General features: G+C 31.7%; 1 protein-coding gene across 4 annotated transcripts; it reads right to left on the reverse strand.

Moving 5' to 3' along the window:
* Window positions 1–1359: 1359 nt before the first annotated feature.
* On the reverse strand, window positions 1360–22025 carry LOC134706659 (E3 ubiquitin-protein ligase ZSWIM2-like). Of its 4 annotated transcripts, none has more exons than XM_063565785.1 (15): window positions 21990–22025; window positions 18464–18614; window positions 17573–17690; window positions 17109–17340; window positions 15797–16039; window positions 15093–15177; window positions 14446–14573; window positions 14050–14215; window positions 13571–13689; window positions 12916–13155; window positions 12373–12512; window positions 11773–11916; window positions 8509–8621; window positions 5985–6011; window positions 1360–4530 (listed from the first exon to the last, which is right to left on the reverse strand). In XM_063565785.1, the coding sequence occupies exons 2-15, from the start codon at window positions 18611–18613 to the stop codon at window positions 4333–4335; spliced, it is 2103 nt and encodes a 700-aa protein (XP_063421855.1). In that variant the 5' UTR covers window position 18614; window positions 21990–22025; the 3' UTR covers window positions 1360–4332. The 4 variants fall into 4 exon arrangements, with proteins under 4 accessions (XP_063421855.1, XP_063421854.1, XP_063421856.1 ...); XM_063565784.1 differs by lacking the exon at window positions 21990–22025 and adding an exon at window positions 20321–20518; XM_063565786.1 differs by lacking the exons at window positions 5985–6011; window positions 21990–22025 and adding an exon at window positions 20321–20518.
* Window positions 22026–23699: the final 1674 nt, after the last annotated feature.

The following is a 23699-nucleotide window of genomic DNA, read 5'->3' on the forward strand; positions in this document are numbered from 1 at the left end:
GTTTAATACACCAAATATAGTTGGCATATTACTTATAGTTGCTAAGAAACAAACTTAACCATGAATATTTTCATTGACCAATGGAAACAACATTAGGTCAAAGTGATGATACCTGCCAGCTAGACATGTTCACCTTGCAATCATTCCATACACCAAATCTAGTAGACCTATTGCATACAGTTAAAGAAAAACAAACCAAAACACAAAAAAATTAACTGTGACCACTGAAATCTGAAAATGAGGTCAAGGTCAGATGACACCTGCCAGTTAACCATGTACACCTTGCAGTCCTTCCATACACCGAATATACAAGACCTATTGCTTATAGTATCCGATATATGGACTTGACCACCAAAACTTAACCTTGTGTAATGGTCCATGAAATAAGGTCGAGGTCAAATGGAAACTATCTGACGGTCATGAGGACCTTGCAAGGTACGCACACACCAAATATAGTGATCTTAATACTCATAATAAGAGAGCATTTAAGATTACAAAAAATATTAACTTTTTTTCAACAAGTCCCTGAACCATGAAAATGAGGTTAAGGACATTGGACATGTGTGTGACTGACGGAAACTTTGTAACATGAGGCATCCATATACAAAGTATGAATCAAGGTCTTCCACCTTTTAAAATATAAAGCTTTAAAGAAGTTAGTTAACAAAAATGATTCCAATATTCTTGGTTATACTAAAAAAACTTGATGTGTAATTCTTCATATACAATTGGAAATGTACAAAATCTTTATTTCTATTCCGAAAGGAAACCATACATTTCGTATTTACAAAGCACCAGGAAAGAGTATGACCAGCCGATTTTCATGGGGCTGTGGAAGGAGAGAAGCAGTATTTTGAAAATGCATTTCTAGCCAGATAAGAGCTGAAATGTTTAACTTTGCCAAAACAAAACAAATAAGCATGTGTAAGTTACAGATGAAAATGAATAGTATAATCACTTATAAAGTGATTGCACCTCCAAGACTATTTAAATGTCCTCCCTGTTTACTTGAACAACAAGATCAGTAATACTAAAGGAGAGAAAATAAAAAAACTTATCAAGTCAATGTATCTACCTCTGCCAAATAGAAGTGAAACTTTTCACTTCTTGATTCATGCATCACTTGTGATTCTTTTGTAGACAAAACACAAGTCTGGCATACAAAATTATAAGTTTGGTATCTTTGATGATTTTTTTTTTCATTAGAGGGAAAAAATCTGGAAACATAAGTGTCCAAGACTACTGATTGATTGACTGAAAATCTGATGGATAAACTTATTCATAGCCTGACAGACAGATATATTAGAAAGATCTGTTCACCTTCACCTTCATAATAAGGGAACTCATAAAATACAAAACTCCATTCCAACAGTTTATTTAAAATGATATAGAAAAATAGAATAAATGAATTATAAATTTTCAAAATTATATCACCCATAACATCTGCTAATAGTGTTATGTACATAATACTTAATGATTAATACTGTGCTGAAATAAAATGGTATCACAGACATTTAATAAAGGCAACAAATTGAAAAAGTGTGTAACAAATACTACTAAAACAACATCTGGTTTATTATAATATAACAAAAATAAAAGACATTTTTTTATTTGGTCTTTTGTTCAATAGTTTATGTATTTGTAAGGAAACGGTGTAATAAGGCAACTTTATAGTCTCTTGATTTTAAAATATGTATCAAAATGTAAAATAAAATTTGTTCGCAAGACATTCAATTGACAGATTTTTTTCAAAATTGAACCAAATGAATATTGTTGGAAGACATGTTTTAATTCAATTTTCCTGGCCCAAATTTAGTAAAATAATTTAGACAACAAAATAAAAGAAATTGTCATTAGTTTTTAAATCAGTAGTTTAGATCACACCTTATAGATTTTTAATGATGTTTTACAAAAAAAACAATACTCAAGTTTTAAAACACAAAATGTCTGTTCAGGGAAGACTTTTTACGTGCTTCATTAGAATCAAAGATTGCCTTTGGCAGCTATCTTTTTTTATCCAATCTGATATAAATAAGGATTTTTTGTAGGAGACCTACCATACATAGTGAAACAAAATTTCCAGCAATTTTAGAGGCAAAAATCAAATGAGTTTTCAATAAATTTAATATGATTTAATGCTACAGTATTTGCCAACCAAATGCATTAGTTTTTCTAAGTACTTCAGAAGAGATGATGCTGTGAAAATTCTATGAACAGCTACAAGGCTATGAGACAGAAAAGGTTTACATAGCCCTATGGGTCATGTAAGTTAATAATATGATGGATAGCATTTGAAACAATAATGTGTTCATAGTACACAGATGCCATACTCACACTATCATTTCCTATGTTCATTGGACTGTGAAATTGGGGTCAAAACTCTAATTTAGCATTAAAAATTAGAAAGGTCACATCATAGAAAACATGTGTACAAAGTTTCCAGTTGATTGGACTTCAACTTCATCAAAAACTACCTTGACCAAAATCTAAGGTTGGAAAGACAGACAGACTGACAAACATACTGACTGATGAACTGACAAACAGACACACAGACCAGATATCATAATACCCCTAAGTGGAGCATAAAAAAAAGAACAAAGTAAAAATAAGCATTGCACACATACATGAAAAGTAACAAATCAATTAAACAAATAAATAGACAAATGAAAGTAAACATGCATTTTCTTTACAAAGTAGTAGAGTTGCTTTTAAAACAATATTGCATCCTTTCAAATCAACCATAAGCTTTAAATCTATCTTATTCCTATCACTCAAATCTTGACTCTTACATTAGTAAATCCAACTTTCACACTGCTATTCATGTGAGTACAAAATCAAATTTCCTTTTAATTATCAATTTTGTATCAGATTTTTCATAAAGCTAACATATGTTAGTCAATAAAAGTATCCTAAATGTTAGATCATAAAAAAATGTCCAGTTTAAACTAAACAAGCATTGACTGAATTTAAAACACAAGCTAATATATTTCATTTTAAGGAAGCTGCCAGGAGAAGAGCAGTCACAAATTAAAATAAAATAGGTATTCATTCAAAAGCATACACAAAAACATTTAGTCTTTCTGAAGCATTTATAAAACTTGGTCTTTATTGTTATTTTTCTCTCTGGTTTAAACTGTGCCATGTAATGTTTATACCATCATATCTAATTTTGAATTACAGTGGTTTGGTTTCATTGGCTTTTTCAAACTTTCTTCTCCTTGATAAGTTCTCTTCCAGCAGGTTTTAATGATGTAACGTTAATTTGGACAAATAACAAAAATAACCATCAATCATTTAACAATTCTGCAGAAAAAGTAAAACACATGGACATGTCTACCTACATTTGTAGTGACACCTTATTCGAAATTTAACAACTGATGTTGTTGCTGATGACATACATTGCAGGATAGAAAATAACTATTGAGTTACAATATCTGGTTTACATGTACATATAATCCACAAAACCAAAATATAGTTTAAACGCAATATTTGAAAATTCTTGTTTGTTTATCTAATAATTTTAATGTGGTACCAAAAACCTAGACTAAAATTAATACGGCTGATTTAATTTTCATTAAATTTTGACAAATATTTACTTTGAAGAAAACTTTTTTTTATTAATGAGACGCTTAATATTTCCTCAACAATAGAATGTGATTAAAACCCAGCGACTGATTTCACAGAGTTATCTCCCTGCAGTGTTATATCCCACCTTAAACTGGATCACTGATGTATCAAAATTTACACTTCCTATTGTATTTTTCCCAAGTACATTCTCTGTTTGGACTATTGTCAGACACAAAAGATATAAAAATTTGTAATCAGCATTATCACAATCTGTCAAATGCCGATTTTTTTACTTTACAATGTTTTTTTCATTTATTTCACTCATGAACATAACAGCTCATTTATTATCAGTATGAGATATAAAATCAATACTGTCTTATTTAAGTGTCAACATTTAAGCTATTGAGATAATATATGTATAATTATTTCGAATCAATAGCAATTAATTTCAACAAAATTGAAAAGAGTATACATCTAGAAATGATAACAAGTTCAATTTTAAAGTATCTGAATTAACTTTTAGTGTGATAATGTTATTTTTAAAACCTCAATATGAAAATTAAATGCATACAGCTGAATGAAGTACTGATGTTTACCCAAACAGGTATTTCATTTTCCAAAAAAAAGATTTAACAAATATGATCAGTTTTAGCAAATATTAGTTTATATGCATAACAACTTGTTATATGAGCACTTATTAAGATTGTCGTTTAACTGCTTTAATGAAGGCTCTCCCTCCAAATCTGTCTTCATTGCTTTAAATGTCTATATCATATCTCTTAAAGTAATGTTAGCAAGAGCACTGCCATCTAAGCTGAATTCATTGCTGCGTACGCGTCTGACGTTCTGCCGACGACGATTGCTTCCTCCTAGTGCCCGCCTCATTGGACGTGGTGGTAAGTTGACCACTCTGTTCACTGCTGGCTGGTCTCTGGGATCGTTGCCCAGGTACAAATCCAAAAGCTGAAATAGAAAAAGTCATTGTTTTCTTCAGTGTAAACTGTTACTTATTATAAGATTTTACCAGATTTTTGGAAATATGTTGTAAAAGATATTTAATTATAGTATAACTAATCGCTGGATTTGAATATCAATAATAAGACAACGCGTGACCAAACGACACATGGATTAAACGAGTGCGCAGCACGAGTTTAATCCATAGCGACGTTCGGTCACAAGTTGTCTTATTTTTGATATTCAAATACGGCGATTAGTTATACTTTTTATTACATTGGCTAATGGCTATTTTATTTTATGAAATTAACGTAGAAAATGTAAGGAACTATTTTTTTTCCTACGCATTCACAATTTGTTTTGATCCGATACGCCTTTTGTTGTATGACGTCAGAGAGTGAAATAACCACGTTTATTTCACATGTGAAATTATCGGTTTTTATTCAACTGGGAAATCAATGTAATTTATTGCAACCAATGTAATAAATACTTTTATTCTGAAAAATAATTAAGTCACATGCTGCAATTAAGCAAGGTGCTCATGCTATCTTATTTATAACTAAACTGTTTGTTCATTCCTGAAATAACATTCTGAAATATAACTGCTTAAATATTCATAGATTATAAGTTGGCATTTTAGATATCAGGCCTAGTATCAGATAGCGACTTCTATATGGAACCAAGGGACTTAGCCCAAGGTTAGGATATGAATTAAGGGAAGAAACAACACCAATCATAAAATGTCTTGATACTAAAATAATCAAAATTCAAAAAAAAATTGGTAAATGACATAAAAATAATAATAAAACTGACTTCAGTTTAGGTCCTTATAGTGTTTATTTTGTTATAAAAGAATATGTATTTACTGAAACAAAATTTATATTGAAATTAGTAGCTAAGTACAACTCAGCTGCATTTACTGGTAGTGCAAAAGTTCTACACTAAATCACATGCATAGTTTTATCAGTAGCAGGAAAATGAAGGCTGGAACCAAAAGATAGCTTGTGAAACAAATTTGGATGATTATTGCATATGAATGAATTACAAACCCAAAATGATGCAAGAAAGTGTTCCAGTAAAAACTGAATAATCCCCATCTACATGAGATTGCAATTATCATAAGTTGGTATTCTGCATAATTATATACAATTCACTTAAATTATCAGACATAAATTGCAAGCTAGGCAAAAAACTACCTATTTCTACCTTAGAATAATTTCATTGTTTTTAGAGAAATCCTCATTTACAAAATAAATACAAGTAGCAACCTTTTGAATAACTAGTCTACGTCATTTGAGAAAAAGTAATCTGGATATAAGTTTTCTATTGTTATTTCACATAAATAATTAGAGAAATAGTAGAAATATGAAGAACAGCGTGAAATTAAGAAATGAGGGAAAAGGCTGCTGTTAGTTACAGATATTGTTACAATAGTGCAAGCATGCAGGAATATTCTCTCATACCTCATCTTTTTTAGTAGACTGAACTTCCTGAAATCATATTTAAATTACATTCAGAATATATTTTTGAAAATTTTGTATAAATACATGTCTATGGTATTCTAATAACTTTTTGTAATTACTAAGGTAGCACTCCACAGTTAGGTGTGTAGTTTCGCATTTTGGCCCCTGTGGATTTTTTAAATATGAGAGCTAGTGTGCAATAAAATTCATTTTTGGATAGCTGAGTATTAAAATAGCCTTTGTATTGGGTTTATATGAACATCAAGGTTATGTAATGTATGTAATATAGGCTGTTTTCTGTATGACAGTCCGTATTTGCATGTCCATACCATACATTGGTCCGGCAATTATTGTAATGTTTTTTTCCAACTTTTCATCGCACAAACTTTGTGATTGGATTTTACGAAAAAATGAGGCGAAAGACACCCATTTTTTATTTGTTCATTAGGAAGATTTAAGAAAACAGTTTCTAAAAAGGTATCACTCAAAGGCATTGAAATTCTAGTTTGATCCAAATTTTGGGGGGATATATGACATGTTCACCCCCCTTTTTGCAATATTTTATGGTAAATAAATGCTGAATGTTGCCATGGATACACATAAAAGGAATTAATTTTCACCCTTTTAACTTTTGAAAATTGAATCTATGGAAGATACTGATTACATACATATGCACATGTACAACACAAACAGTTAGGTTAATGTATTAGAAATCCAGGAATAGGAGATGATAAAACATTTTGGAGCTCATTTATAATTTTATTTTCTAACTGTGGAGTGCTACCTTATGGCACATCAGAAAGCACAGAAATGCACTTTTAAAGTTAACATTGACCACAACTCTTTAGTCTTTTATGTTCTTGTTTTAGTTCTGAAGGTAAAAAAACTGCTGGGAATGCAATTTATGTTAATTTTATTGTTTACTGTCCTTAGCAACCAAATATACACATTTTGACACTTAGACATGTTGCGGTCTTAAATTTGTACCCCGTTAGCTTTGCCCTTGTAACCAAAGATTGCGCTTTATATGATAATCTCAGAATGTATCGCTTTATATTTTTGAATGCGAATAAGTCAAATAAACATTTTTAGCAGGATTTTATATCATAATTTGGCATTAATTAAATTTAATGATGCCAGTACTGTTAGAAATTTATACCCTGCTTGAGAGCTTCTAAACCAAGGTTAGGTATGCTATTTACAGCAAAAATTACCTATAAGTGCTTTCAAACACCTAAAACTTGTACAATTTGTCCTCTTTTAATGTAATTTTATAATTTCAAATAAAAAAAAGGGAAAAGTTTTAGAAATGTATCCCAAAAATGAGACTGACTTGAAGTTTTTCACTATGATCCAGCATTTATTTTAAAATCACTTTTTGTCGCGTTTCAACACTAACTGCTAACCTTCATAAAATCTTTATTACTGAACCAATTTTAAAAACTAAGGTACCATTTTCATCGTAACAACTAGTAGAGCACAGAAAACATAAAAAAAATTGAGGCAGGAGGGGGAAAATTTCACCTTAAGGTAGCACTCCACAGTTAGGTGTGTAGTTTCGCATTTTGGCCCCTGTGGATTTTTTAAATATGAGAGCTAGTGTGCAATAAAATTCATTTTTGGATAGCTGAGTATTAAAATAGCCTTTGTATTGGGTTTATATGAACATCAAGGTTATGTAATGTATGTAATATAGGCTGTTTTCTGTATGACAGTCCGTATTTGCATGTCCATACCATACATTGGTCCGGCAATTATTGTAATGTTTTTTTCCAACTTTTCATCGCACAAACTTTGTGATTGGATTTTACGAAAAAATGAGGCGAAAGACACCCATTTTTTATTTGTTCATTAGGAAGATTTAAGAAAACAGTTTCTAAAAAGGTATCACTCAAAGGCATTGAAATTCTAGTTTGATCCAAATTTTGGGGGGATATATGACATGTTCACCCCCCTTTTTGCAATATTTTATGGTAAATAAATGCTGAATGATGCCATGGATACACATAAAAGGAATTAATTTTCACCCTTTTAACTTTTGAAAATTGAATCTATGGAAGATACTGATTACATACATATGCACATGTACAACACAAACAGTTAGGTTAATGTATTAGAAATCCAGGAATAGGAGATGATAAAACATTTTGGAGCTCATTTATAATTTTATTTTCTAACTGTGGAGTGCTACCTAAGCAGTTTAACCATTGAAACATTAGGTACCTTATAAAAGGAAATATCAAATTTTTATGTAATTATTATGATAAGGGTACATTCCTTATTGGAAGTAATTGAAAGTCATGTTTATAGCCTGATGACAATTTATAATTTGACATATTGTATAGAAGCATGACTATTGATGTAAACTACATATAGCCATCTATATATATTTTTTTTGGTATTGATATTGTTGGGTTGATGTCTCAACCTTGCATTACATTTAAGTTATGTCAATGTGTGGATAAATATGTTTCAGCTATACACGCCTAGCAGAAACATTGCATATAATTATAAAGTTATTTACCTGTAGCCTGTCTGACAATGCTTCACTGTGGTGAAGTGGTTCACTCTGAATACCACCCATAGATCCTGGTGTAGATATCTCACTCTCAGCCTGTGACCATCGGCCATTTTCATCTGTAATACAGTGAAGTTGTGAGGGATGGGAGTTATGTGATGTAAGTATAGGAACAAATGTGACATGCTGCACACTGTCATTCTGACAAACTTACAAGAAAAATTATAAATTTTGAATTCATTCCGACTCAACCCTAACCCTTCACTTGGACTTTATTTATAAAACAGTCTATAAGGATACAACATTGATTTCATTCAAACATTGTAAAAAAGGTTTCATATTCTTAACTGTTAAGATACAACATTGATTTCATTCAAACATTGTAAAAAAGGTTTCACATTCTTAACTGTTCTTTAAATTATTCCTCCAGTTTTGTTATTTCTTTTCAGATAACTAAAATAGCTGAATTCGAATTAACTATGATAAGTAAATTAGTAACTCTATATATTTTCTGCAATAATCAGGTCAGCTAATGAGATTTTCTCAATTAAAACTATATACAATATATCAATTTTACAAAACAGTTAAACAATATATGAAACTCATTACTGAAATTTGAAGCAATACTTTATTTCTAAGTGGTTTTCTGTCTACTGGAGATATAGTTCAAAACAATTCATGGGCTACATATGAACGGCTTCATTCACAAATGTAATTCAAACAGCTTTTTTTTTTTTACAAATATCTATATATATCTTTGTATTTAAAAGGCTCATTGGGATTAGATTCTAAGTGAGGTTTGTATGGGATTTTTTCTTTCAAACGTTTTATAAGGCATTTTAAATGATATATGATTTTAAACAAGTATATATCATCATTTCAATTTTTATCTTTTTTTATATAACTATATATTTTTTTGCAGTTTTCCCCATTTTAAGACCAGTATCTCAAAACTAATTCCTTTGAAATAAAACTTTGACTATCAAATTTCATGGATAAACATATGGTGACAAATTCTTATCTGAGAATGACACATCACTTTTGTTTATTCAAACAGTGTTGTTTAAAAATAATGCTTTACAATATGTAACATATAAACATATTAAATGCCCTTATCTAGTGGACATCTAGTGAACAAAAGGTATATACAAAAAAGAAATTTCTAGTCAGGTTAATAGGGAAAAAAAAGAGAAAAGTTCCAGCAATATAAAAGGTGTACTCGGACTTTTCTTGAATTGAATTTTAAATTTACGTATTGTTATGCGTTTACTTTTCTACATAATACATTGGCTAGAGGTATAGGGGGAGGGTTGAGATCTCATAAACATGTTTACCGCCGCCGCATTTTTGTGCCTGTCCCAAGTCAGGAGCCTCTGATCTTTGTTAGTCTTGTATTATTTTAATTTTAGTTTCTTGTGTACACATTGGAAATTAGTATGACGTTCATTATCACTGAACTAGTATATATTTGTTTAGGGGCCAGCTGAAGGACGCCTCTGGGTAAGGGAATTTCTCGTTACATTGAAGAACTGTTGGTGACCTTCTGCTGTTGTTTTTTTATGGTTGGGGTGTTGTCTCTTTAATACATTCCCCATTTCCATTCTCAATTTTATGTGTTAGTTAAATGAGCTTTTCTCTTATTATTTGATTAACACACGGCTTTAAGGGATTTAATTCAGTGTTTTTTTTTCATTTGCAGATGTTGCAAGATTAAGAGAGATCTAGAGAGATTAAAGGGAAAAAATGGCATTTTACTTTTAAATATCTCATATCTTTTTGATGGACCAACCTGCATGTATTATGATTTTTTTCAGTTTATAAATTTTTAAACAAATCATATTTTACATCATCATCAGAATTAGTGGTATTTTGTAGCACAAAAAAATCTAAAAAAGGAAGCGGAGCCATAGGAAGCACAGCTTCCAGGGGACAAACCTATTTGAGTATTGTTTTGTAATTCCAAATTAGCATTACGGTAGATAAATGCAATCATATTCTACCAAATGCATAACTTCCATCTGTAGGGTCTACATCTGGCAAGTCTAAAGTTCCAATATACTTCTCTTTTAATAAGTTCATCCTTTGTTATTAATAAGAGCATATAAAAACAAGATTGTGTCCATAGTACATAGTACACAGATGCCCCAATTGCACTATTATTTTCTATGTTCATTGGACAGTGAAATTGGGATCAAACTCTAATTTGACATTTAAACTGAAAGATCATAACGTAGGAAACATATGTAAGTTTCAAGTTAATTGGACTTTAACTTCATCAAAAACTACCTTGACCAAAAACTTTAACATGAAGGGGGACAGACAGACTAACAGATACACAAACCGAAAAAAAAACCCATAATGCCCCTCTACTATCATAGGTGGGGCAAAAAAAGATCACCTCATCAAATATATTTATTGTGAGCTATAGTTTATTCATCATTTGAACTCTGGTGGATATTTTTCTCACAAGCAATCATACCACATTTCCTAGTTTTCTATTACAACTGATTTTGGTAGTTCATTATTTAATATAATATCAAAAGATTAATCATTCTAACTCTACTGATACTGATATTTGACATACGGGTATACAAATTATGAATCAAAACATGCTGTTGTTTAATTCACAATATCTAATGCATATTTTAATTTTTTTCAGACAGGTGGAGTACAAATAAGTATTATTCAACAAAACTGATCAGAACAAAAGAATTTAATCTCATATTGTTTTACTCCTATAATTTTTTTTCAAAATAAAATCCTAACTATTCTGTAAGATTTAGATTGGAATAGACATGTCTAAACATTATTAAAGACCCTGTTGTTTATCTCAACCATTTGGAACATTGTTTAAACAATAAATTGTCAAATTGGTCTCAAATTACTACATTGAGATTAAATGCAGTGTTAAAAATCAAATTAAAGATATTATGTCTGTTCAGTGAAGCATATAATCATTCTATACATTCAGTAAATTTAGATCAATAAAAGTAACTTACTGTGTAAACATTAACCAATAGTTGTAAAAGTTATGAAGACTTGTAGCAATGCAACTTATTTTTTTATTCCAATTTAAAACGTACCTGTGTTTGTTTTTTTCTGCAGTCAATATTCAATAAATAATTTCAAATTTCTTACCCACCTAAGAATGTGACTCAATAAGTTAAGTTAAGTTAAGTGACAGATGTTATTTTACACACACACAGTTACAGAGATAATACAAAACAAAGTCATTCAATTTTTTTTTACTGACAACAATAAAATACCAACCTGGTCGTCTGGTTTTAGATGGTCTTCTAACAATTTCTGACTGTGCTGATATATTCCTACGCTCACTTGTAGTGTCTGTCATAGCACTATTTCTAGGAGTGATGCGTAATCCCTGTAAACTTCTCTGTGACTGTGATCTGGAATCTGGAGTTGATCGTATAGATGTTAGTTCTATTGAATTTGCTCGACTCGGTATATCATTATCTAAAGGCAATTGAAGTCTTGGCAGTTTTTGAAAGAATTGCTTATTTTGTGAATCATTATAAACTCCCTTTTTAGAATGCGCATTAGCGTCTGAATCTATTCCAGGCACATTTTCAAGATCTGATTCAATTAATGTCGGTAAATCCCTACCAAAAGGTGAACGCATTTCATTGCAACTTCTTATAGAATTACGACTCCTTTGCGGTGTCGATTGTGAACTCCTATTTGAATCAGGTCGATTTTCTTCATTTAACATTGACAAATGACCAAATATTGAAGAATGTTTTAAGTTTTTATGCCCTATGGGCAATTCACTGATAGTTTCAGTCTGCGGAGAATTATCAGTCCCTGATTGGGCTATTATTCCGCCATTTTGAGAATCAGAATTCTGCTGACCTGAATGATAAGATCCTGGCTGGCTACCAAAACTGGACACATGATTTTGTAAAATCTGTCTCTGTGATTGTGTACGGTTCAATAACCGGTTGCCTGGGAGATGACTACTAGATGTTGCTTCTGGTTCATTTTCATTTGTTCTGTAACAAAAATGACCGTGGGGATTTTTTGGTCTTTTTATTTTTGTTGTTGTGCCAGTGCAAATAAACAGAAGTGCAGCATTTGTTTATAATACACCAATCTACTACATTTTTTCTTTTGATAGTAATTATACATGTATATATCTCATAATAAAGACTTTTTTAGAAAACCCATATAAGAATATACTTTTCTGTTCAAACTAAGCATTCACAATTTGTTATGTCTAAGAGTTTTTTAAAATGCAATTGAGACTACTATAAAAATATTGTAATTCCACTAACAAATATCATAAAAGGCGGTCTGTTGATTTTGTGTTATTTGCTGTTTTTTTTTTAAAGAAACAACAACTGAAAACTGGACAAACATGTATCATTTTTGGGGAATAATGAATATAATATTTACCTGGGTCCAACAGAACGCCCATCTAATGTAAAATTAGCCCTTATTTGGCTGTTTACATCAGCAGAATTACTACCGTCAGAAAGTCTTTGAGGTTTGACCATTGGTCTACGAGCACCTTTGGAGCTATCTGCTTTGGGTTCATTTTTTCTGTCCTGACGAATGATACCAACTCCTGGCAGTATTAATGATAGATCTTCGTGATTGCTGGCCCCTTCTTCCTCTTTCTTAGTCCTTAGTGATCTGTACAAATTGTTAAACAATGATTTACATTCAAAGCGTAATGATTTACAACATGAGTTACAATAAAGTATTGTTGCTACATGAGGCATCAGATACAGTGACCCTCTCAAACCAGACATTGCTGCATATTTATACATCCGACACAGCCAAACAGACTTCTCACTTCAGCAAGTGTTTTACTGCCAGATCAAAGTAAGACAAGGTGACCATATTTCTATACTCTGGTTGACCTTGGGATGAAATTGAAATTAAAGATTGAGTTGATCCAAAGAATTGATTGCAAAGTTTTTTTATATTTAGATGTAGTCTCCTAATTAAAAAGATTGTAATTCACATATTTTAGGTACCCATTCAATATTAAAAAGATACTTTCACAATCTTGTTATCATTACAACAAAGATGGGTGTGAACTTACTTCGTCTTTCTATCTTCAGCTTCGGCTTGAGCAGTGACTGGATCCCAAACCACCTGACCATCAGCAGGACAAGTAGCATGTGAATGTAACAACCAGTTGTCTATACAATCCTTGTGAAACTGCAAAGTTATCATTATATAAACTTATGCAAAATTTTATTCATATTTCAAATCAATTTTCCAGTTGGTCTTTCTTACAGGAAAAAGTTAAATTTTAGTAGTTAATCATCAAAATTAAAATAAATGTCGTTAGAATTTCTCCATTTTCTCTTCCTTACTATGCAAAACATAACTGAAACAAGACAATCATTAGAACAGATACATTTTCTTTATAAATATATGAAATTTTAAAGAGAGCCATTATATTATTATATTACAAGGATAATCTTAAAAGTTTACATCAGACTACTCTCTCAAGCCTGAATGCAATCAGCGAGTGGTGCAAAAACAAACAAAATATGTATATAAGAAATTATTTACCTTGTGCTTGCATCTAGGCAACTTTCTTATAAACTGTCCTACTTCATAACCACGAAGACAAATTCTACATTGCATCCCAGGCTGTAGTAAGTTAGAACTATCTCTCACTTTCTCCAAAGGAAAGGAATTTATTACTTCTTCAGGAATGTCACTACCTATATTGTTACTATAAAAAAAAAAAATTAACATATTTTTTTAAAAAGAAAAACTTATACATTTTTGTATGTTCTTCATTTATGGAATTCTACTACATATGTTCCTCATGTCCAAATTGATTATATTGTAGCTTTAATCAATAAGTTTAAAATAGCTGAAGCACTAAATTACAGGTATTGTTTATTTTAATAGAAAATCTCTACTGTATGTTTTATGAAAAAAAATTAAAAGATTTTGTACTTTTCAAGTTGCATCAGTAATTCAAAATCTTCTTCTGTGATATCCCTATTGACTAGCTGGTCTGCTACTGCCTGTGGTAGCATGGCTCCATACGTTCTCTGCGCTGGTCTCCATCTTTGATTTCTTTTCTGTCAAAGATGAAGCAAATCATAACAAACATATTACTGCATGCACAAAGTAATTTCTGTAATAGCACAGCTCCATACTATAAATACAATGTAATCTATGTGATTACACAAACCATTACTGTTTGCCAGTGTAATCTCTGTAATTTACATATTGATGTTTTTGTTTGTTTGCTGAAATACAGGACAACAACTCTTATTAGAGTAAACAATAAAACTGACAGAATATAATTATGGTTCACAGTGAAGAGATTAAATTTTCGAATTTTATGTCCATCTTTTCAACTAAACAGGTTTCAAAGTGTTTTGATTTATTCTTACTGGAGAATCAAGGTCATTGAGACCTTTTTTCCCGTTTCAATAAACTATTACTTACATGTCTATAATCAAATGGATGTTGTGTATGTATCTGTGTATTGAAGCATGTCTGACAATAAACTATTACTTACATGTCTATAATCAAATGGATGTTGTGTATGTATCTGTGTATTGAAGCATGTCTGACAATAAACTATTACTTACATGTCTATAATCAAATGGATGTTGTGTATGTATCTGTGTATTGAAGCATGTCTGACACAGATTGTATTCCGTACATATACTACATCTGAAAGAATATACATGTGAATTTGTATTTGATAATTTAACAACATTATACGCCAAGTAAAAGCCAATAAAGCCATAATCTACATCCTCATATATTGAATGACAAAATTTGAATTAGTCCTGATATGGCTGTACATGTGTCAAAACATATACTGTTCTCTTATACTGCATGCATTACATAATTTATTAGTGATTCTAAGATGTAAATTTAAGTATCTAAACAATGCCATTCTTAAAAGTATAAGTATCAGTTTTTCATTATTTATGTTTGATGGACTAAAACACTTATCAACTTCATTTTGAGATATATACATATAAGTATTCAATTAAAACATTATACTAAGATTATCACATTAACCAGTTACATTCAGTTATTTTTTTTAATAGTGAATAAATGAGATAATTATTTAAATACATGTATGAGGGGGGATAGGACTTTTATCGGGACTCCGGGATTGGGTGTTTTTAAGCCTGGGATTTCGGGATTGACCCTTTCGGGATCTGGGAATTCTTTTTTCAAATTTCGGGACCTCAGGATTTTGTGTTTTTAAGCTCGGGATTTCGGGATCAGGACACCTCCTAGCCTCCCTCATGTATATTTCTTCATGTATATAACCAACCTGTAACATTTTCCTTCTATTGGTGATGCACGACAACTTTGACAACTAGTACCAAGATGTCTGTCCATGCGACCACCTTGTTGGACTCCCATGCCGGCGTTACGACCTTCTTGCTTCAGTAATTCTAATGGACCAAAATCTTCACGACAAAATGGACACTTAATTATAGAATCTCCAGTGGTTTTCTGATGTTCTGCATATACCTTCATACATTTTATATGGATACTGTTTCCACATCCAAACCTTTTAAAATGTACAAAATAATATTTAGAGGGAGCACAAGATAACTGCTTTTAAAAATCGATATAGTTTATAGAAATCTACAATATACAGAAAAAAATGCATTTAACTTCATATTTTAGGATTGTCATCTGCAAGTAAATTTAGTTTGAACAGTGACATAAAGCCATAATCTAGGAATTGTATCAGAAGAAAGATACTTTGGTTTTTCTCTTTTCAAGTAATTGAAGAAAAAAAAGAGAAATTTGACCTTTGATTTAATCCTTTTTGGCAAATAAAGGAGGTGTAGTTATTTCTATGAAGATTTGCATGCTGGGCGATACATATATTGCAGGATATGCCCACCAACCTGTAAACCAATGGAAGTAAACACTATTTCTTCAGTTTTGTTTTTGATTCCCAATGGTTTTATGAGATTAAAACATCTGTAAAATATAAAGCTATAGTGTTGCCTTTAATTTATTAATGAACAAGATGTTTCATTTTAACCTCAACAACTTTTTGGGAATAACCATTCTATGAATAACTTCAACGAAACATGTATATGATGCCTATAGAGAGTAGTGAAAAATATGCTGCAAATTTAAAGGGTAGTGGTTCGAGACCACAATTGTCGTCCCTTGATTTTCGTTGTCCACAAATATAGTTCCTAGTGTTGACAGTGGGTTACTTGCTTTTAATTTTTATACCCCTTCCAAATCTATTTCTACATGTTTAATGCCTCAAATTGCAAGAAAGAGGGAAGGGGGGGGGGGTTAAAGTAAAGTAGTGATTTGGTTCAGCTGAAAAAGGTAAACAAAATAGCACTTTGGAAGCTGTCAAAAGATTACAAGACGCCCTAAACATAAATTGTCCATATTTTGATTAGTGCCGATGAATTTTCTATAATTTTGATATAATTTGTCCCAACAGTAGTACAACACACTGTAGAAATTTCATTGAGAAAGCGCATGTTGGATTTTTTAAATATTCATTTATGTTCTTAAAGAAATGCACTACGAAATAATTGTGGTCTCGAACCTAAGAATAAGATTAAATACATGTGTAAGATATATATAATAACAGCACATACTTGCAGTATGTTACAGGAATATGTTTATTGAGAAGTTCATCTTGACAGATTGGACAACAATCATCATCCGTGATGTCTTTCTGTCTAATGGTAGGTCGGCTATCGGTGGCTGTGGCAGCAGAGGATCCAGATGTGGACCAACGTCTTACTGGTGGTTTAGGAGGCTGTTTATTGGCATGTCCATGTAAAACCTCATTCAGCTCTCGGTCTACAAGGCCCAGTTGCCATGATACTGGAAATATACAATATTTATATAAATAAACATAATGGTTTTACCTGGCTTACATGTACATTGTAGTATCAAACTTAGATTGCCATGTTGCTACCAAAATCTTAGGTTCCAATAAATTAAATAAATGGCAGTAATGACCATTCAATAGTTTATCAAAATATCTGTTTCTAATCTTTAATTTTCATCATTATCGAAAGATAAGTAATCAAATGAGATTTAGAAAAAGTCTTACTTGGATTATTCTGAGTCACTCTAAATTTCTTTAAGATAAGCCAGCACAAATGTCTGCATAAATCTCTATCCTTCTGAAATTGAGTACAAGTGCATTTGTGGGGATCTCCCAAGTATGCCTGCAAAAAAACCCAATGTAAAATGTGTATAGTTAGTTTTAAATTAGTATAAAGTACTTAAAAATAAATGTCGCAAAATTAAACTGCTAAAATAATGGTTTTACTTGAACATGTGCTTTGTATTGCATGATTTTTAAATAGACTAGTCCCATAAAGGACTTAAAATTGAAATATATTTCAAAATCTGACAAAAAAATGAACATAATGAAATAGAAATGATAACTTACAAATAATTAACCACAGCCACACTGATTTTATCAGATTTCAACAATGTCATTTTCTTTAAATAGCACAATATAGGACTTAACATTTTTCATATCCATCTCCCTCCAATTACTGCATGCTTTTCATGAATTTGAATTTACAGGAAGTACATGACAGGGCATGTCATTTTGAAAAAGCTCATATGAGCAATGATGTAGGTTAGTTTTAAATGGTTAGAAGAATGGAAAAACTTTTCAAAGTACAAAACTAACATGGATGATGAAAGCTCACCTGAGGTTTGAATTGCACACGTGAGCATTATGTTAGATTTTTGTGGGCACATATGAACTACCAAACTGCACATATGAGCAACCTGAATTGCATACAATTCTTACTTGCATCTCATGTGCTTCACATGTGAAACGTATGTGCTTTTGTTAGCAATTTCTGTACGGGCTATTACTGATTTTAAGTGGAGTTATCTGAGTATTGAATTGCAAATTGTGAAAATAATGACATCTCTGTGACATATCAGACTCTTCAGTTTAAGATTAAAGAAATACAAGTACCTTAACTGGTTTTGTTTCTCCCTCTTCCTTTAACAAGAATCCAGTAGGGCCTGTTTCTCTTAAGATGTAGATGGTTGCATTGAGTGCCTGACATTGTCTCCAGAATACCAATTCATTGCAAGTCTTCCTCCATGCCACACTCCTAGACATTCTACAATGTATATAAATATAAGAATATATGTTAATTCATTCATTGCAAGTCTTTCTCTATGCCACACGCCTAGACATTCTATATAAATATAAAAATATATGCTTTGAGCTTGAACTAAGTTATATCGTAATAAACATTTTGTATAATATAAAAAAAGAAGTTGTGGTATGATTGCCAATGAGACAACTATCCACAAAAGACCAAAATATCACAGACATTAACAACTATAGGTCACCGTACGGCCTACAACAATGAGCAAGTTTCATAACATTTGGTTGGAGCAAACTAGAGAAGGGTTAACAAAATAGGGATGTATGTATGGAAGATTGAGAGTAAACTGTAATGCCCAATTGTGCTACATCATTGGTATAAAAACACTTGAATACATTGTAGGTGCACATGTGTACTTTGGTTTGGAGTTCTTACAGTTAAAAAACAACTCTGATTGATGTTTGAGTAGCCAAATTGCAAACAAATTTCACAACAAAATAGATATCTGACACCACAGAGACAGGATTTATTGTCTGACCACAAGTGTTGCAGTTCTGATGTCAGCAATTGCAGATTCACAAAGGCTAAAGCATTTTCATATACCGTAATTGGTTGTGTATAGTCTGCACTTTTTACCTACAATATGTAGTTTGTACAAGGGGTGCGGATCATACACAATTAGACGGTTTTCGAAATTTATAAAAAAAAATTTTTTTTTAAATATTTCCATATCTTTTTTTTCCTTCATTAATGTATATATTGGCGACTTCTATTATATTTTTTAAATATATTCTTACTCTTTTTTTTTTTTTTTTTTTTAACTTGTCTCTTCAAAATTGATTATTAGAAGTAAAGGTGTGACATCCTGGATGGGTAATCAATAGTGGATATTAAGGATTAAGTATGGGTGTGTAGCAATTAAAAAATGATCTCAAGTTAAAAATAAAAATTTCTGAATCCATGGTTCACTGCACAAAACTGTCTAAATACAAGAAAATAAAGGGTGACAGGTAGACGAAACTTACATAAATGAAGGAATAAATGAAAAACGAACAAATTGATTCCCGATGTGTAGTATAATTCCTAGGATGTTAGTCGGCACTAGAAATGACGAAGCAGCGCATCTATATATTACTATAATTCCTGCCTCATTTTATAATAATACACCTTGGCGCTATTTGTCCACCATACCTGGATATCACACAGTTTCCCATGAAATTTTGACTTCATAAAACAAATTATTTGACACCACAATGGAAAAGTGATTGTTGTATGACATCAAAAGTTGAAGCACTCGCTGCCAGGCCAGCCAGGAATAGACGTATTTAGACTTGTATGCAAATTTGTCCGCCATTAAGTGAAATCACACAGGTTCCCGTAAACTTTGACATCATAATATAAAATATTTGACGTCACAATACAGCTAAATACCAAAAGTGTAAATACGCTTATAGTCAGAGGCAGATTTAGCCTGACCCCCCCCCCCCCCCCCCCTTTTAGGGAAACAAATTTGGTTGCTTATATATGGAATAACTGAAGCGTGACTGTAGCGGGCGCCTTCTTAGACAGTCAGTGGGCCCCCACTTATGACAAATTCTGGATCCACTGATAGCGAACATAAAGTGTATTTATAACTTATAAAAAAAATTAAAAACTTTAAATAAGCTTTTCCCAAGGAAAGGTGAAAAAAGACAGTTATGTAAGGTTAAACTTACATTTTATTTCTATGTTCTAGAATATTTTATCAATCTACGTTTGGTTGGGTTGCTGGAAGGGCAAATTCAAACCCCTTTTCTACTGTCATCTCTACCGACATACCAATATGATCGCCATATTGTTTACAGCCTCGAGTTAGAATAACTAAGAGGAAAGTCGTACTCGACAGTCAATATGCGTACAGCATTAATGCCAACAGTGAATCATTAATATGACAGCTAAATTAACATTTACCCATTTATGGGGTGCACCAATATAGTGGTGGATTATACATACCAAAGAAGAAGAATACCCAAAATAAAAATATGGACATGGATTTCTGCTGTATTGTTGTAGAATTCAAGTAAAAATATGTTATAGATTATTACATTCTTTTATCTTTTATTTTATTTTACAGACACATAACACCTCATGTCCCAGATTGCACCACATTGTACTTTGTATCGCAATGTACCGCAATGCCATTCCTAAAAATACCGCAAAGGACTTTTATTCCTAGATTTTTCGCGTATATATCTTACAATCTTTTTATGACTATAATATTAATATAGTATGTCCAAGGCTAAATTGATTCTCCGATGACAATTTCCGACCTATTTGACAAGGCTTGCTACTGTATATACTTTTTCATGGACAATATACTGACAAATCTTATAGAAAAAGGTTCATAATTATTTTGCAAAATGGAATTTTTAATCATATATATATGTCACAGTGACTTGATGACCAAGGGATTGTAATACATTGCAGTGGTGCATCCATGGGGAGGATTCCGGGTTTGGAACCCGCCCTTTTTGGACGATCAATGCATTTGAATGGGAACATATAGTTGCCCCCCCCCCCTTTTCCACCTTTTTTCTTGTGGGTTGGGACCCTTCCACCTTTTTTCTCCTTTGTTGGGACCCCCCTTTACAAATTGCTGGATCTGCCCCTGCATTGGCACCCCTACATGTATATATCATATATATACATTATAGTAACTGAATAAAAAATTAAGTGCATATCATAAGTTCTACTGATGAATAAAGCTCGAAAGCAAAAAAACAAAATTTAAACAAGACTCTGCGGGGCAATATGCTCAATTGTTAGATAGGCGATAATGGTAACGTTTTCTGCTCTCGCTCAGTCCTCATCGTAAATTTGGATATGTATAAAATATAAATTTGCTATAGGTGACTCCAAATATTTCTGATCATCTGAGGCATCGATTGTCATACGTAACAAACGGTTTTTATTTTGTATGTACTTTATTTTACTGTGTGACAGCTAGTCTAACACTATTAACATATTTAGTCGAAAGAACTTAAAATAATCAATATATTTATAACGTTGTTTTTTTTTTTATTATTCTATATCTTGTTAATATTTTTTCGTTTTCCGCTGCAATAAAATACAGACATTAAAACACTACAGTATTGAAAATGGGTAAACGTAACCTATCTACTTTTTCAACCTTATATATTTTTCTGTTTAATGAAATTAAATTTTGGTTTAACAATTTTTTCAATATGTATTTTCTACCGTTGAAAGTATTTATAATATCCCAAACCATATTTCAGTCAAAATAAATAGACACAAAGGTAAAATTTAAGTAAACTTTTTGGAGAAAAAAATAAATGAAGATTAGATAAAATCAAGTTGATGCAGAAAACAATTCAGAACACTTACTGTTAATTAACATAGCCTCCGTAAATGTAATGTATAGAAACTAATAATATTTATTTCTATTGTTTTAAATATTGTATTGGAAACCAAACCGGATATGCGTTGTTAGATTTGGGAGTGTTGAATTTCATCAAACTTGTTTAGGATAAAAGCGTAGTCTTTCAGGCATATATGTTATGCTTTGTGCAAAATCATAAGTAGAAAATAGATAATAATTTTATAAATACGTGTGCATTACTCGTGATTTCATTCTTATATATATATATATAGTTTTAAAATGATTACGGTTACATGTATTAACTATGTATTTACATGTACAGTAATAAGTATGAGTATTGCAGTTTAGGAAAGTTAAAACCGGAAAAAAGTTACTACTCATGCTGAAATTAAAAAGCTTCCGTCTATATAGTACTATTTCAATAAAAAAAACATTTGTTGAAATATTTTTATTCAAGATTTATTTTTTAGGAGAGAGAAAAAAAGGTTTTTTTTTCTCTTTCCTAAAAATCTTGAATCATGACAGGCAAATAGGAAAAGACAGATCATGATAAACGATCATAAACCTGATGGGTGGGTTTTTAATTTATACAACGAAATAAGAAAGAAAAAAACGCTTGGTCACACGTCAACTTGAAATGTTACGATTTCAGAATCTACGAGACGGTTCATCCAATTTGATTGATTATGGTTATTGTATTGTGCCAGAAATATTGACCATACTTCAGTTCCAAAATATTGAACAACTGTATATCTCAGTATCTGTATAAGTACGTGTAAAATCCTATATAGACATATTTACACGGTGGAGAAGAGCGCCGTTGTTATGGGCCGAGTTCCTGTAAAGCGCCATTGAATGCCTATACAGAAACATCATGCACCATCCTTTGTATGGCAGCTGGTTTCACTTGATGATTGTTTCCACAAAGAATATTGAGTGTATATATCGTGACTTATTGCTGTCTGACACTTAAAGCCCTTTCGCGTGGTTTATTACGTGTGTGTGTTTCACAATTAACTTTGGTTGTTCTTCTTGGTCTTGCTGGAGTGACAAAAATGTTGGCTGGTAGACCCTCGACCACCTTGTATATCAGGATCAGACCGAGGGCCGCTGTGTCTTTTTTCCTCTAGCGTCCCTATTTCTAGATATCAAGTATGTATTTCGGATAAAAGGAATTTAAAAAGAGAAAAAAAAACCCAAGATCACGAAATGATAACTTAAATCTACGAAACGTGTCGAAGCTTGAGGCAGTCGTTTTTGGATTTAATTTGTCTGTAAATTATACTTTCATCAGCAAAGTGTCTGATTTTGCTATGTGTGATGTATCCTGGAAGGTCATTTATGTGGATAAGGAAAAGTATGGGTCCTTTCACTACATACCCTGTGACACACCTGAAGTGACTGGTAATTTTGAAGATGCCGTGTTTTCTAAAAGTACTGTTTCAGAGTTCTGTTTGAAAGAAAGGATTCTTCTTCTTCCTTTATGGTAAAGGCCTCCCAGGGGAGTATTATCGTACTGTTAATTCGACCGTGGCCCAGTTTATGAATTGATCTGATATGCTTAAGTATTTCATTTTATTTAGTAATCTTTTATGTGGTACCTTGTCAGAAGCTTTGGCAAAATCTTTGATTATGAGATCTGTTTGTGTGTTCTTGCATTGTCATTATTTTGTGATAATTCATGAATCAGTGAGATAACTTGAGACTCACATGAT

The sequence above is a fragment of the Mytilus trossulus genome, chromosome 2 (assembly GCF_036588685.1).
Source record: "Mytilus trossulus isolate FHL-02 chromosome 2, PNRI_Mtr1.1.1.hap1, whole genome shotgun sequence".
Taxonomy (NCBI): domain Eukaryota; kingdom Metazoa; phylum Mollusca; class Bivalvia; order Mytilida; family Mytilidae; genus Mytilus; species Mytilus trossulus.

What these genes read in the sequence shown, in the direction of transcription:
- LOC134706659 (XM_063565785.1), bottom strand. Translation starts at nt 18,613, where the DNA reads ATGTCTAGGAGTGTGGCATGGAGGAAGACTTGCAATGAATTGGTATTC. An exon ending in ATTCCTGTAACATACTGCAA is followed by an intron (nt 16,040 to 17,108) that starts GTATGTGCTGTT and finishes ACATTTTAAAAG; the next exon opens with GTTTGGATGTGGAAACAGTA. An exon ending in ATCCATTTGATTATAGACAT is followed by an intron (nt 14,574 to 15,092) that starts GTAAGTAATAGT and finishes CATCTTTGACAG; the next exon opens with AAAAGAAATCAAAGATGGAG.